General features: G+C 32.0%; 1 protein-coding gene across 3 annotated transcripts in view; it reads left to right on the top strand.

Moving 5' to 3' along the window:
- LOC129218710 (ATP-dependent RNA helicase A protein-like) overlaps nt 1-15,226 on the top strand; it is a 55,472-nt gene that overhangs the window by 15,407 nt on the left and 24,839 nt on the right. The window contains exons 3-6 of one of the 3 annotated variants that reach the window (XR_008580367.1): nt 3,581-3,679; nt 5,065-5,182; nt 5,290-5,405; nt 10,948-11,169. Coding sequence is in view for 1 of the 3 variants with exons in the window: in XM_054853033.1 (XP_054709008.1) it covers nt 3,581-3,679; nt 5,015-5,182; nt 5,290-5,405; nt 10,948-11,098 (534 nt within the window). In the remaining 2 variants the exon portion in view is untranslated. Of the gene's footprint in view, nt 1-3,580; nt 3,680-5,014; nt 5,183-5,289; nt 5,406-10,947; nt 11,170-15,226 lie in introns of all 3 variants that reach the window. The other 2 variants (XM_054853033.1, XR_008580368.1) reach the window with 2 other exon arrangements.

Raw genomic sequence — 15,226 nt, 5'->3', positions numbered from 1 at the left:
AAAACCAATGTGAAAATTATTTTTCAAAATTAAATCAGACTAATTAATTAAATAGTGCCATTAATCATAGTAATTATTATCACTCAGTAGTATCATACATTTTCGAGAACTACATATATAGATAATAAAATTAAAAAAAAGAAATCTTCAAATTTGATTTATAATACCTCATGCATAATGAATATTATTTTTTGGAATAATATTGTCCCTTGTTATCAAATGATGGAAGTTCTTTCCTAACTTGAAGTTTAGCACGAATGTATCCATCTCGTCCAGTTTTACCACGAACTTTTATTGCAGCTTCGGTTATTAGTTTCACACAACGTTTCACAGGGAAATTTCTCGAAAGTAAATTCTGTAGAATGTTCTTTGCACATTTCTTTCCATTGTTGGTCTTTTAGATGCATTGTAAGAGGTGGCTCTGTTACAATTCAGTTTGCCCAATCAACTAAATCAACAGCTTCAAAATTGAGTTTAGGACGCTCAAAAAATCGTACACCATCCGAGCTCTTCGTCTTCTTATTTCTAGAGTTCAGAATGCGCCTAACAGCTAATTCCCGAATGTATTTTCTTGAGTCAAACAACATTGTCAACAGTAACTGCTCAGGATGAACGAAATATGCATTACTTGAGAGAACTTTGAAAATTATCTCCTTAACGTTGTCTGGAAACTGCCTTGCAAGAAAAATCATTTTCCAAAAATGTTGGGCGTGGTACTTGCAGTTCGGTTTCATTTTTATTTCAAACCACATTGGAGCATAAACTAAAATTACATACTTTACAAGCATTGTAAGGTTTTCTGATGGAGTTGGAGTGTCTATATACAAGCGTAACAAACGGTTTGTGGTTGTCAGCCATCGCGCATGACTGACTGAGTTTGCCTGGGCTACTGTCAGCTACGCTTGAAGGACAACTACCATCTTTTACGGCAAGACAGATTCTATACAAATATTGTTGTTCAGTACTTAAATTTTTTATATCTTCCATGTCCAAAACCAGAAGATTGCAGTCAATTTTATCAAATTTGACCACCGGATTTTTTTTAACAATCTCTAAGAAGTTGTTCGATAGCTCCAGAATATGAATGTGGCCACTTTGTGCAACCATCCAATTCCAGTATAAGATGCCTCAGTGGCAACTCAATGTAGACATTGGACACAAGAGCGGACCCCTTTAATTGCTTAATTCCCAGCTGTGGAGGTGTAGAATTACAGCATTTCTTGTCGGGGGGGGGGTTGTCTCTTAAGTGGATTATAAAGTAGAGAGGAAGAAATGGCTTGAGAAAAAGAAAAATACTTGCGTTCAATTCATTAATCAGTTTAAAGGACTTCAGAGGATTCACATTTTTTTAATACTCAAGGGCTCTATTTGTCAAATATATGTAAAATAGTTATAAAATAATCTTAGGAATAATAGAAGTAGTTGAGCGCCGTTTATTATCCACGAGAAACAATTGGAACCGAAGATTGAAAAATTAGCATCTTATGTAACTATTTTTTATTTGAGTGTGTGCATTTTTTAAAATTGGCGTACAAATGTCGCATAAAATTGATTAAATTTTCACTGGTTTTTCTAAGTAACGTATTGCGTAACATTTCAGTACTTACTTATTTCGAAACTACTTTTATTTATTTATTTATTTTTTTCATTTTTCTAATGTTTCAGTCTTAAAGGAGCGTAGCTAAATATTCTACGAAATGTATAAAAGTCTGAGGATATCAACTAATTCACTGACAGATACTTCTAATGTTTGCTGAAACTAGCTTCAAACTTTTATTTTCGACCCCCCCCCCCCTTTTTTTTTTGAAAAAAGTGCATTTTTGCCCTTTTTTTCAGTTTTTCAAGGTTAAATAGCGTCGGCTAAATATTAAACAAATTTAGCGAAATTTTTTATGGGTAATAACGTTCCCATATAGCAACTTTTCCGCACTATCCAAAAACAGATTTCCAAAAAAAGTTTTTTCGGCCCACCCTAATGTTCAGCCCTAAATTCATTCAACCCACCACCAGAGTGCGCAACTATGCAACATTGCACACGCGTAACTAGCAACATTGATGTAAGCTTCAATGTAGATGTTTTCTCTTTCCAATAAAGTTGTTCAAAACCCATGCTGCTCTTTCCATCGTTCGTACATTGACAATGAAAACATCAAATTACATTATTTGTACTGATTTTCATCTTGGTGTTTGTTCTTTTGATCAATGAGTAATCATCTTTTCTTGGTAAAAAATGTTCAAACAATTTCATTGTAGATGAAGTAGATAGAGCTGAATTTCCGACCATCAAAGCATTTACACTTTAGCACAATTAAATTAACTAACAATTAGTTTAAACTAACGATTATTTTAAACAATTTAAATCTGCGCTATGAGCTACAGCAGCTTTTACATTCTTTGTGCCCAGAGCAATTGAATTTTCTTTTTTATTTTCCATCTAGTCAGATTCAAGTTTGGCATTTTGTACCTTTTCATAATGAAAATTAGAAACCAGAACTTTCATTATGTGTTCTTTTTTCCACCAAGTTTTCAAGTTTTGAGTAAAATACATTTTAAGTTTCAGTCTTAGGCAGGTTTTCACTGGAAAAAAGTTTCTTGATCATGATGTGTAGCAGCACCTACTAAGGCTACTAGTGCTATCTCTTACCCCAAAAGAGAGGAGGGATTCACCTTTCATTTGTACAGATTATCTCCAAATTTTAAATTTTAGCACTTACAACCCTTTGCTTCTCATTGCTTCATATGAAGGTTTTTATTCAGATGATGAAGGGAAGTTGCAATCTGGAAGGAAGTTAACAGAAATGAAGCACATGCTCACAATATTGATGTTCATTTGTGTTGATATTTAATGTTTTAAAATTTTATGGAAATTTGTTTCTTAACTCTTTTTAGTCCCCACTACAACCCCGATAGCTCTTACTCATGATTTCAGCATTCGGGAAGTTGTCCATGTTCCTTATTGATTCTTCTCTTTTGTGATTCTAACCCTCTCATTGGTTGTTATTTTATCTTCTGTTCTAGACACATAACTTTATTTAATGTAGCTCATTGTATTTTCTCTGACCAATATTAACCTCTTGGGACACTTTACTGATTAGGCTTTCTTTCTATCCCCTCATTGACTGATTTTGGATGAAAATTAGAAGTGTTAACCAAGTGCTTAGAAGAAGTTAGATGCTGTTACTATAGATGCACATGCTGTGAGCAGATACATTAACTGCTGTGCCAGTACATTTAGTGGAGATAGGTGCATAATCCAGTAATTATTAATTAATAATATCAATCTCCAGCATGGGCTATCATCAGAATCTGTAGATAATTACAAAAATTCACCTCTTGCTTTCTTGGATAAATAATTGAAAGGAAAAAACTTAATCTCATTGAAAATTTAACCTATCCACTGAATATACCTGCGGAGGTTACAAAGTGCATCTGGAAAAATCAGGATTTCTTTTTTTATTATTATTTTCCTACAATTTAAACATAAATTTTGAATTTTTGTGATACAAAAAATGTATAATTTAATTGTAAAAGTGGTATTTTTAAAATGTGAGTTACTTTAAATGTTTTATGTTTATTATAGAACCAGTTGAAGGATTTATTAATCATGGCTGGGTTTCCAGAACCAAGCTTAGCATCTCAGTCATATTACTTTGAAGGTCCAGACTCTAGATTGGATATTGTAAGTGAATACATAATCAGAGGGGTTTTTTTATTTTAATAGTTATCCTAGATTAAAGTGCATTTTTTATCTATATATCTTTTTATATTTTTTTACTTTTGTAGTTGTTCTAGACTTGGATTTCTGAATAGTAGCCACTGGCAACCGCAGTTGCAAAAAATGGTAGCCACTTTGGCACTTTTGGAAGCCTTTTTATTTTAGTATGCACACGCCGCAAAAAGTAATATTAATAACTAAGAGATTGATACTTTGCAAAAATAACAGTTTCACTGGATATTCTTTAAATAAAAGGACATAAGCAATCAACAAAAGGTAATATTTTAAATTTTTGAATATATTACAAATGTTGGCAATTACAACTCAATGAAAGCATATGTGAGAACTCATACAAGCTTTGGTTCATTGATTAGTCAGAAAATATCTGTCGCCTGGCACAATTATTTGTCAGGAAATTCAGAATTGCAAAAGGTTGTCAATGCAAAAACGAAACCTGTACCAATAAAAGAAGGAAAAAATCGGTGTCAGAGCATATTTAAACAGGAGTAGATGTAAAAACGTCAGGAGTAATTGATTTAGTTACTTTAATTCAAATTATTCAGTTTAAAATGAAAAACAAAAAAAAAAAAAAAATAGAAAATCAAGGTAATGCTTGCTTGTCACTTTTCGTGACTAGGACTTGATATTTCAGTAGCCATTTTCAATGAAATGGTCGCCTGTTGGCATCTGACGACCGATAATCTAAGAGCTTTATTTTTTGTGAATACAGTAAACTCCCGATTATCCGCGAAATAGGGTGGCACAGTAACCGCGGATAAGCGAAAATCACGGATAATCTGAATAATAGGTAAAACACAATACTTAGTGTATTCAATAGCCTAAAAATATTAAGCTACCTCTCCCACACATTTAAATTATAACTAGAAACATTGCTACATTGCATTTATTAATATTGAATATTAAAAAGGAATGTATAAAATCGAACAATAACTCAATCATAAGTTTAAAAAAAAAAAGAGAAAAGACCCGCAGATAATCTGGATTTTACTGTACGCCTCAAATGCTTTGTTGCTGTGTGAATTGAAAGTTTTTCGATTGAGAACTCATGTTAATACTCATGTTCAGTATTGAAAAATATTTCATGCTTATCCAAGCTTTCTTTTATTTCTGATGTAAAGAGGATTGACATTACATGTTTTGCAGTATTTAGAGTATTTAATATGGGTATAAAATAAAAGGTTACAATATCCTCATTTGGTTCTTTATAATTCCTTGTGCACTATAATTGTTCAAAAAATATTTCCGTTTTATTTCATATCTTTTTTTTGGTTTTTATAGGTTGTTGCACTACTTGCAATGGTATTTTATCCCAATGTTTGTTTCCATAGGGAAAAGCGAAAAGTGATCACCACTGAAGGAAAAGCTGCTTTGATCAATAAATCATCAGTGAATTGTACTAATTTGCCTCCAAAATTTCCCTCTCCATTTTTCGTCTTTGGTGAAAAGGTTGCTTTTAGATTGTTTTTTTCTTTTTAAATAGAAAATTCACATCAATAGTAAAATATTTTTTTTAATAGAAATGAATCTTTTTTTTTTTTTTTTTTCACTTTTAGATTCGAACAAGGGTTGTGTCATGCAAACAAATGACAATGATTACACCACTTCATCTTTTGTTGTTTAGCTGCAAGAAAGTGGAATATTCTAATGGCTATGTAACAGTAGACAAATGGTAAATATTATTGCATTATATTTTTTTTGAAAAAGTGTGATAACATTCATGCTTAAATGGTCAGGGCTACATCAGTTAAGTTTACTCTTTTTTATTTCTCTTAGCACTATCCCTTAAAAAGAAACATGAATATCTACTGGAAAGAGTTAGAATTAATAATCCTTTGCTGCATTCGGTTATCAGAAGTAGTTTCAGCCAGCGATACAGATAAAAAATTAGTCTACAACATAAACTGATATTAGATAAATAGTAAAACTTAAATCAGCACCAAGAAATGTTTGCTAATACAAGTTCTCACTACTTGTGTATCATATCTCAGAAAATATCAAATCTCTATGAGCTACATTTTAAGATTTTTTTCTTTAATACTTAAGACTTTCTTCCTCCCCTGACTAAAAAATAGTCTGCAGACTTTCTCTAGAATCTGCAACACTTGTCGCAGTGCTGCATTGTTTCTGCTATAGGGTGCTGCATTATTAAAGGTATTAAACTACGTTTTTAAGAATTCTAATTTGGTTGTCCATTAACAAACTATACAGTGAAGCACTGTTTATACGTTTCTGAAGGGACTATATGAAAAAAGCATACAAACGAAAAAACTTATAATAGGTATATACGTTAATATGGATTAAACTCTGCAGAGACCAAATTAAAAAATGTATAATTGATAAAAACGTATAATAGAAAAACGTATAAACGATGCTTCACTGTAATTCAAAAGTATTTCTTTACTAGATTAAACACTTAACAGGGAGAATGGAATTACAAGGGTAGCCCCACAAAATTTCCATCCCTGTTAACTGCCAACTTGCTCTATTTAAGCCACTTACAGGGTTGCCATGCACCGGGAAAACCTGGAATTGTCAGGGAAAATGAAAATGGCCAAAAATCAGGGAAAATGAAAAATTGCATATTTCCGATCGATCTTGATCGTTCTTAGCGCGGCCTGCGGTATATGACGTCAAAAAAAAATCTTTCAACCTTGTTTTTTTCGCCGCCATTCCCATTCGTCGTTTTGTCATTCCCCTCTTTCTTCTTCCTCCTGCAGTTCTTTTTATCAACTCTCTGCCATTGGCGCGTACGCCATAGCAGTCGGTGGCGGACATGCGCAGAAGGTTCTTCTTTTCTTCCTAGTTTGAGCGGGCTCTGTTTAAACGCTGCTTGTTTAAGTCAGCAGTTCTGAAGTTATGATACACAGCACGTTGTTTGTCTGCGAGTGCGACTGAAGTTCTTAATGAGCTGCAATAATCTTTTCATATTTTATATTATTTCTTTAAATTGATTAATGAAATCGTATTCTTCTAAACAATTTTGTTCTGTAAATTTAGTTCATTAGACAATTTTGAACTTAGAAAGTTTCTTTTTTACAGAAGTATCATTATCTTTTAGTATTTTAGTAGTGATCTTTAAAGACTTTCAATGCGCTTCTTTCTTTCAAAATAAAAGAAATCCGATTAAAAAGAAATCTGCACATCAGAGAAGTTTCTGATCATTGCTCAAAATTTAACTTTATGACAGGGTGCCCACAGGAGTGATTATGGCGCAAGTTGCGCCATCATTTTTTTTTTTGGGGGGGGGGGGAGGGATTTTTTAATTATTTATTTTACTTGATTTTTATTCAAACTATTTACTCATATTATTTTACTTTATTATTTTCATCTGTGTGTGTGTATTTTATTGCGGAGGAGCGAGCACACTTTTCTTTCAAAGCAATAATAATTTAAAATAAATGAATAGGAAAAAAATTAAAAAAGAGGTTTAAAAATAAAAAAAGCGCTAAGGCATTCAGAAATATTTGGGGGGGGGGGGAGGGTTGTGCCATTGAACTTGGGGGGGGAGCACCCGGGGCCATCGTGAAGTCAGTCGGTTTCCCTCTTTCTACCGGGCCTGCTTCAAGATTTAATTGCGCAATCCACGTGATCCCATACTTTTAAGTGCTTCATCCCTTCTCTTCAAACTTACAATTCGATATGGAGCACGAAAGTCTTAAAACTTCAGTATCTTCAGTTGATTTTGACATATACACAGCAAACAATAGTTCTCATACATATTTCATTCAAAAAAAGATCAGAAAGCAATATAAATAGTGCAATGGTATTTTTGATTATCATACATTTAAGTATTTAACATATGTACTTTTTATGTTTTGAATTGTAATTATTCTTTTAAATTTTAATTGAGTGCGACAAAAATGCTGTAAGTTCAGATTACTGCCGTCAAAACTTAAATAAAGAAAACAGATTATTCATTACATTTTTGAAATTTGTGAGATACAATAATCTGAAAATAAATCTTTTGGTAGTTGATCAGTTTAAATTTGGTGTTTAAAATGACCAACTTCGAAAATTCTCAGACCTTTTAAAATTTATTAACATTTTAGAAGTAAGATCCTGATTTTACAAAATTTCGTCTTTTTGCTTATGATTATGTTAATCTTATTTGGTCGAAATAATCTGAAAATTTCAACCAGAACGTTCAAGAATAGAGTAAAATTCAGTGAGAAATTTTTTTTTCAAATAATACATAACACATTTCGAGAGTACACACTTTATTTACAAACATAAAAAATAGCATAAAACAGCTTTAAAATTGAACAAATTCAGTGATAATCTGTTACTAACTATGTGACAAAACTAATAAGCACAAAAGTTACTAATGTACCCATAAGCTACAAACTAAGGGTTTGTGTTCTCAAGTTTTCAAAAATTTGAATATTAAAAAACAATAACAATGATCGTAAAAATGCAAGTTCAGAGGAGTTTGAACATAATTCCCTAACACATTTATTAATTGCAATAATGGTTGTTTCTGTGAATTTCAGCCAAGTTTCATATGAAATCTGAGATATAACTGCCTCTTTAACTATTTCATGGAAAAAAAAAAATTCATGAGAAATTAGAAATGTAATCACATGAGGTTTCTAATTAACCAATTCAAATCCTTAATATGACACTTGAGACAGTCACTATGATACTTGAAAGTTGTTAAGAATGAAATTCGTATTTTTGTCTTTAAAGTACTTTTAAGTTTTTAATAGCAAACACTTGGATGAAATTATTTGCGATACACAGTACATTGTTTGAAAAATTATGCTGTGTAAACCTGTTGGCTTATTATGATTATATATTTAATAAATATATAACCATTGTATATGTTCATATTTCATAGTAAACTCAGAAAAATTAGAAAACGCATTTTGATCAGTTTAAAATATTTGATATCTATTAGGACTTTTTTTTTATGAATATATTTCAAAATCACCCCCTATCGATTTCGTACATTCAACACAGTACTTTAAAACTATTGAAACTGAAAAGGTCTATTTAAACATACTTGTGCTTTAATGTATACTATTTACACATCGTGTCACACAGGTACCTTTTTTAAAATCTTTCCGCATAAAATTAGTTGAAATAAATTCAATTAGACTCATCTTTAAAAATGACCTAAATCTTACATTTTCAAACATATTAACCTTTAGAACTGTCAATTTTTATTGTTAACTTTCTTTCCTGTCAACGAAAATTAACTAAATCACAACATTAATTTTATTAACAAATGATAATAATCAGAATTCTGAACGATTTTTAGTACATGTAAATGTAGTCACTTTTTTGTGATTCAGACTAAACTTAAATTGCTCTTTTATTAACAGGCAGATACCCTCACACGTTTTTTACGAAATATAGAATAAATAAATTAAATAATACTATAAAAAGAAAAATATTACTTACTCAATTTTTAAGGCATTATCTCCTGTTAGAATTTTGAATTTTCTAATTCTCATCCAAGTCTGCATGTCTGTAACGGACAGCAAACTCGACTCGAAATAAATGCTCTTTGTAAGCAAACGCCGTTCTGTCGATAGCCGCTGGCCATAGGGTTGGGACCATGGGATCCCAGGAATTCGCTCGCTTGAAGCAGGCCCGGTAGAAAGAGGGAAACCGACTGACTTCACGATGGCTCCGGAGCACCCCTGTTTTATGAGCAACAAACAGGGGAAATATGTGAAGCTAAAAGATCATGATTTTTTTACAGCCCAAAGTCTAAAAGCGCTGTGAATTCAATGGATTGGAGGGGTGGAAGGCAATTAATTGAAAAAGTTTAGGTTTCATATTTTTTTAGTTCAGATTATTTTAGCAATTAACTTTATTTTTGTGATACAGATGTCACAATTGTTAATTTCGCAGTTCTTTCACTTGATGTTAGGCAGTGGCTCCTCGCCATTGAAAATTAGATATGCTACATTTACATTAATTCTTTATTACAGTTATTTGTTTCACTTGTGTTAGTACATTAGGGTAGTTCAAAAATACACTTAAAAAAAGTTTCTCCTAGAAAACATGACACCACTCAATGTTTTTAGACTTGTGGATAGTAAAATACTGGAAGAATTTTAACTTCCTATCCCAACTGAAAGACGGTGCTCGACCCCCTCCCCAAACTTCATAAGTATAGGGAGGGGGTTAAAAAAATACATTGAACTAAAAAAACAATGTTACACACTAAAATCTACACGAGTTATATGCATATTCATTGCAATAAAATAATTACTTACATAAAAAAACAGCTGGGGAAATTAAATGTTTCTAAATTTGTGACTTTTTCTATTCTAGGACTAATGTTAAATTAAGGGGTCATTGAGCAACCTCTTAAAATTTGAGTAAGAAGCTAAAACTTTTACAGCACAATACTATTGGTAAGTTTTAAAAAGATAAGGGGTGTCTTGGACTCGACCTGAGAGAAAAAAAAATTTGAACCACCCTTAGTACATATTTTTGATTATTTCAGCTTGAGTAAATTAAATTTGGTAACCATTGTTTGCAAAGTTTGAAAATGAGGTAAGTTTTATCAAAATTTGAGATGTATATATTAATGTTGCAAAATGAAGGTGGAGATCGATAACCTGGAATTTTTCTCAAAACCACCTGGAAAACCTGGAAATGCCAGGGAATTTCATTCTTGAACTTCAGTGGCAACCCTGCACTTAGTGTACTGATTGTGAGCTATATATTTTTTACTTTTTTAATATGATTGTGATACAAGCTTGGGATACTAATTTGGCCTATTTTGAGAGAATCAACCATATAATTGAGCTGACACTGACAAAAAGAAAAGTTTTACAAGAGAAGAGGAAAAAAGATATTGGGAATGATTTTAAATAACTGCTAAAACCATACTAAAGAATTTGGTGGGTCAATTATAATGTGAGAAAAATTTTGTTTCGACATCAAATGTTTGCGTAACATAAATTTCTTTTTCAAATTAAAACATGTTTTTGAAGTAATATTCATATTTGTTTCACATAAAGAATGTCAAAAGTTTTCAGATAAAAATTGCACTATTTTACAATTTCACAATTTCACTTGGAGTTGTACAGGTACTAACATGTAAACATGTAAAATGCCTATGTATTCACTTAATATTAAAAAAAATAGGCACTTTTTTCTTTGTCTTTTATTAAAGCGGTTGTTTGCTATATAGCTTTTGAAATATGAGTGAAATGACGTTTTTCATCAGTTAAACCTTTAATCTTTTTCAGGATCAATTTTAAAATGCCTCCTAGAGATGCTTCAGTCATTGTAGCATTACAACCTGTGATTGAGGACTTAATCATTCAAGCTGCTGTTGGTCCAGAATCTGTTGCAGAGCCTATTCCTGTCAATCTAAAGATTATTGAAATTGTAAAATGATTGTGTGATATAAATGCAGCGAAATATGGAATAGAAAGTTCTGAAGAAAGCCCCATTGTAGATGGACAAGAGTACGTATTGCGAAGTTTTATTTGTATTTTAACCAGATTTGCCAACTGCTACGAAAAAATCGTAGTTTCTATGAATAAACTACGAAGCTTTAAAAGTTACGATTTTCTGTTTTAATTTTTAATCCCAAAAGTGCAAAAAAAGAAACTGCATGAAAACTAAACTGTTAAGGCTCTTTTAAACCTCTCCATAAAATCTTACTCGGCGAAATCGAAGTATCGGTGGCAACAAAAAGGGTGTACCTGGGAGGTTCTCACTTGATTTTTTTTTTTTTTGCACTTCTAATTGGTCTGATTTCATGATGGACAGCGTCAATCACCGAGTACTTCAATGGAACAGTCATAAATTTTTCCGAAAGAGAGCGACCGGGCTCTGACGGGGGTGGGTCGCCCGTGAAAAAAGAGTGCCGAACGAACTCACAGGGCATGCACAGGGAAAAACTTACGAGCTTCTTAGAATCTATTCATCCGCTCTGCTCCTTCACTTTCTGCTCTGCAGGACAAATTGTTTCTTGAACAACTTCCTTGCAGTTGAAAAATTCTTTTTTCCTTTAAACTTGCAGTTAAATTGCAAACTATATATATATATATATATATATAGTATATTTTTTCTCAATTCTATATTATTTTATGTATACACTATATACGGTAGTTTCGCTATCCTTTTCAACCTTTATCAAAAGAATATCCAGTCACTTATTGACACACTATTCAACAACCGAAACCACAAAAAGGAGCAATGTTCTCAAATTCTGAAACATTCGACCAACTTTTCTAAAATCCAGTCAGCAGCAACTCACTTCTTTCCCAGGACACTGAATATTTTTTGGAACATTTGATATTCTGCTCATTTTATCATATCATATATTTTTATTCTTTACCTTCTGGGAGAGTGCTTAACTCGCACAAAGCATGTTTGAGACATTTGGAAAACGCAATATCCGCCCCCACCATGTCGGAGTTTTTGCTCTGATAAAAAATTATAAAACGTGGAAAATCAATCTTCTTCTCAAAAAGCAAGATTAAAACTCCTTAGAAAGCAGGGACAGAAAAAAGAAAGAAAGAAAAAAAAAAACAAATAATGACACATCCCAATATAGTTTTAGAACCGTTGTTCCATAATAATTCTGTTGTACAAAGCTGGAATTTACAAAGCTGCGAGAGAATTTCAATATTTTTGCACAAATAGCATACGAAGAAGTCATGTAGTGCACAGAATTATTTCTTTTTCGAATCATATCTAATTTTGCATAGACAGCTCATACGGAGGAGCAAGGGGGAGATGTTTTAGGCCTCTCCCCTCCCCCCCCCGAAAGGTATGCGTTTATTCGTTGATAAAAATCCCTCCCTCCCCCCGCCCTGCTGCTACTGTGTTTGATAGATTAAATATAACTAAAACAGCAATTTATGTTGTGAAAAAAATCCGAGTTGAAGCGCTTGTATTTTTCTAAAACTATTAAACAAATATTGGTCTAACCTTCCAGGAGGTATCATTCAGAGCAACAATATTACAACAGAGGGAAAACAAAAATTATCACACTTCTATAAAAATATCTTCAAAAAATAGTGTCTCGGAAAAACGTGAAACACTTTTGAAGGAACAAGTTTGTTGATGTTTTTTTTAATAGCAAGTATTCTCAACTTTTCATACCTACATATGTTTTTTCTTCTTTTTAATATTTAAAAGTGAGTATTAAAAGTGTATTGTTTTATACCCTAGTTTACTGGGGGTAATTCTTGGTCACCGGGGTAAATCAGGATCAGTTTATTTTCGGATATTTTTCTTGTCTATTTTTATGTAAAACATAAAACTGTATTGACTTTAGCTGATCCTTTCCTGTGCGAAACTCTCTCTCTCAAAAAGAAATGTTAATACTTCAAGTGCAGCATTGGATGATATATCATCTCCGGTAGCGGATTTTGGGGGGGAAGGCAGGTGCCAGGAGGCCCGGGCATAAAAGGGATAATTGATTTAACTATTTTTTTTTAATTGACTTCTCTATATAAAATGAAGAAATGTTTATAGTTATTTAAAAGAGCACAAAAGACACAAATCGTATTTGAATAAAAGCATTTTTGTTTGTTAAAGAAGTAATACTGGAGTCGAAGACCAAAGCAGAAAAAGAGTCAGAGATCAGAGCGGCAACTTAGTTTACTGGTTTCGAACTCAAAGGAGCACAATACCGCCATTCGTCCATTAATTCTTCTTTGATGGAATCGGTAATTAACATTTTTTAAAAAATGTGTGAAAATGTACCTAGAAAAGTCATTTCAAACCAGGAAGCTATTTGCGAAATAATTGATTTTTTTTTTCAGCTTATAAAAAATGCAAAATAAAATAAATCACATGACCAAACCATATTATTAATTTAAACGGCATGTAGTGTCTAAATTTTTTTAAGGAAAAATTTGAAACTGCTTTGAAATTCGTAAAGAAGTAGCTTCTGAATTCTATAAAACCTACATATTATAAAGCTATAATTTTTCTTATCTACATAATATTTTATTGTTAAAATATAAATTCATTTAAAAAACTCAAGTGAGGCATGGGTTTATTTAATGACCTGGTTCTCGTGTCATAATCATTATGAAAATGTTCATAATAAAACCACTCATTTTTCTGCATCTCGGTGAAATTATATAGCGTTTAGTGTTTAATAATTAATTGGCTTGAAATGTTAAACATATTTTACTCCTACATGCACAGTAGAAGAGTGTATAGTATTTATGTATTTAAAAAATATTAATTCACCTCAACGGATGCTGAAAAAAAGAAAGAAAAAAAAAAGAAAAATTTCAAAATAAAGTCATGAAAACTTTGCTATAAAAAAATTGAAATGGGGGGAGCTTTTCGATTTCTTGCCTCCTCCCCCCCCCCCCAAATTTTATTTCTGTATCCACCCCTGATCATCTCTAATTACTGCTGAAGTATCACGTCCGTTTGCCTTGGCAAATCAAGTCCAGCTTTGAAGATAAACTATGCCAATATGCAATTAGGGCACACATAAAGTGACAAAGTAATAATTAAATTAATAGCAATCCCTCGAGTATCAAATGAGACAAGAAGAAAAAAAGATGGAAGAATTTTCAATAAAACAATTGCAAAAACATTTCTGAAACTGTTTAAAGATGGTGTTACGACGGAGTTTATTCTGTACTTGAACATCAGAAATATTTTGATGTGTATGACAATAGCGTTCCATTCTACAATCGGAAAGAAACTTAAATTTTGGACAAGGAAAAAAATAATAAATAAATTTCTGGAACAAGGTGTAGGAAATTTTTGCTTGTTCAAGAGAGACACTTTTTGAAGTAATTTGAAAGATGTGCATGTTTTACAGCCTAAGTTAGCTCAGGTGTTCTCAAACTGGGTGTCGCGATTCCCAGGGGTGCCACGAAGTGTCCATGTAATCAATAATATATGCTAAGTGGTTTAGCCCAATAAGATCATACATACTATTAAAGTCATCCTACATTTTTGATGTAGTATAGAAAAAATTCGCTAGATTATGACTTCCTCGTTATCAGAAACTGATGATAAAGCGTTATCAACATGCAGTTTTTAATAACCAGGCAAACGTGTAGCAAAAGTTATTACTGAAGGGTAGAGATGTATAAAATTTCCAGAAATTTTCAGTGGTAAAAAAAATGGTTTTTTTTTACGGTTTTTTCTGGAAAAAAAAGGAAAATTTGATTATTTTATGAATAAAAATAGGGTTTCTTAATTTTTCTTGGAACATATAAAGGGAAGCATTAAAAAACATATGCAATCCAGGCATCTTCTTTTCCTGCTTGACAGAAATACACATAAAGGTAAGTTTCATTAGAAAAAAAATAGCCTTTTTGTTTTATAACCGAAAGCTTTCTTGGTCAAACACGAGAAATAAGTCAAATCGTGGTTCAACCAATAATATTGGGTAAGGTGTGTCTACTCATAACAATTAGGTTTTCTGTTTTAGATTGTCGTTGGCACTTGAAATAATAATAGCAATCATTGACATTCAAACATGATTTACATTGTTTGAAAGAAAAATAAGTATGGTTTCCCTCCCTTGCAATG

Source organism: Uloborus diversus, chromosome 3 (assembly GCF_026930045.1).
Source record: "Uloborus diversus isolate 005 chromosome 3, Udiv.v.3.1, whole genome shotgun sequence".
Classification (NCBI taxonomy): Eukaryota; Metazoa; Arthropoda; class Arachnida; order Araneae; family Uloboridae; genus Uloborus; species Uloborus diversus.
Note: the sequence above shows the minus strand (reverse complement) of the source record. Positions and strands in the feature narration are given on the sequence as shown.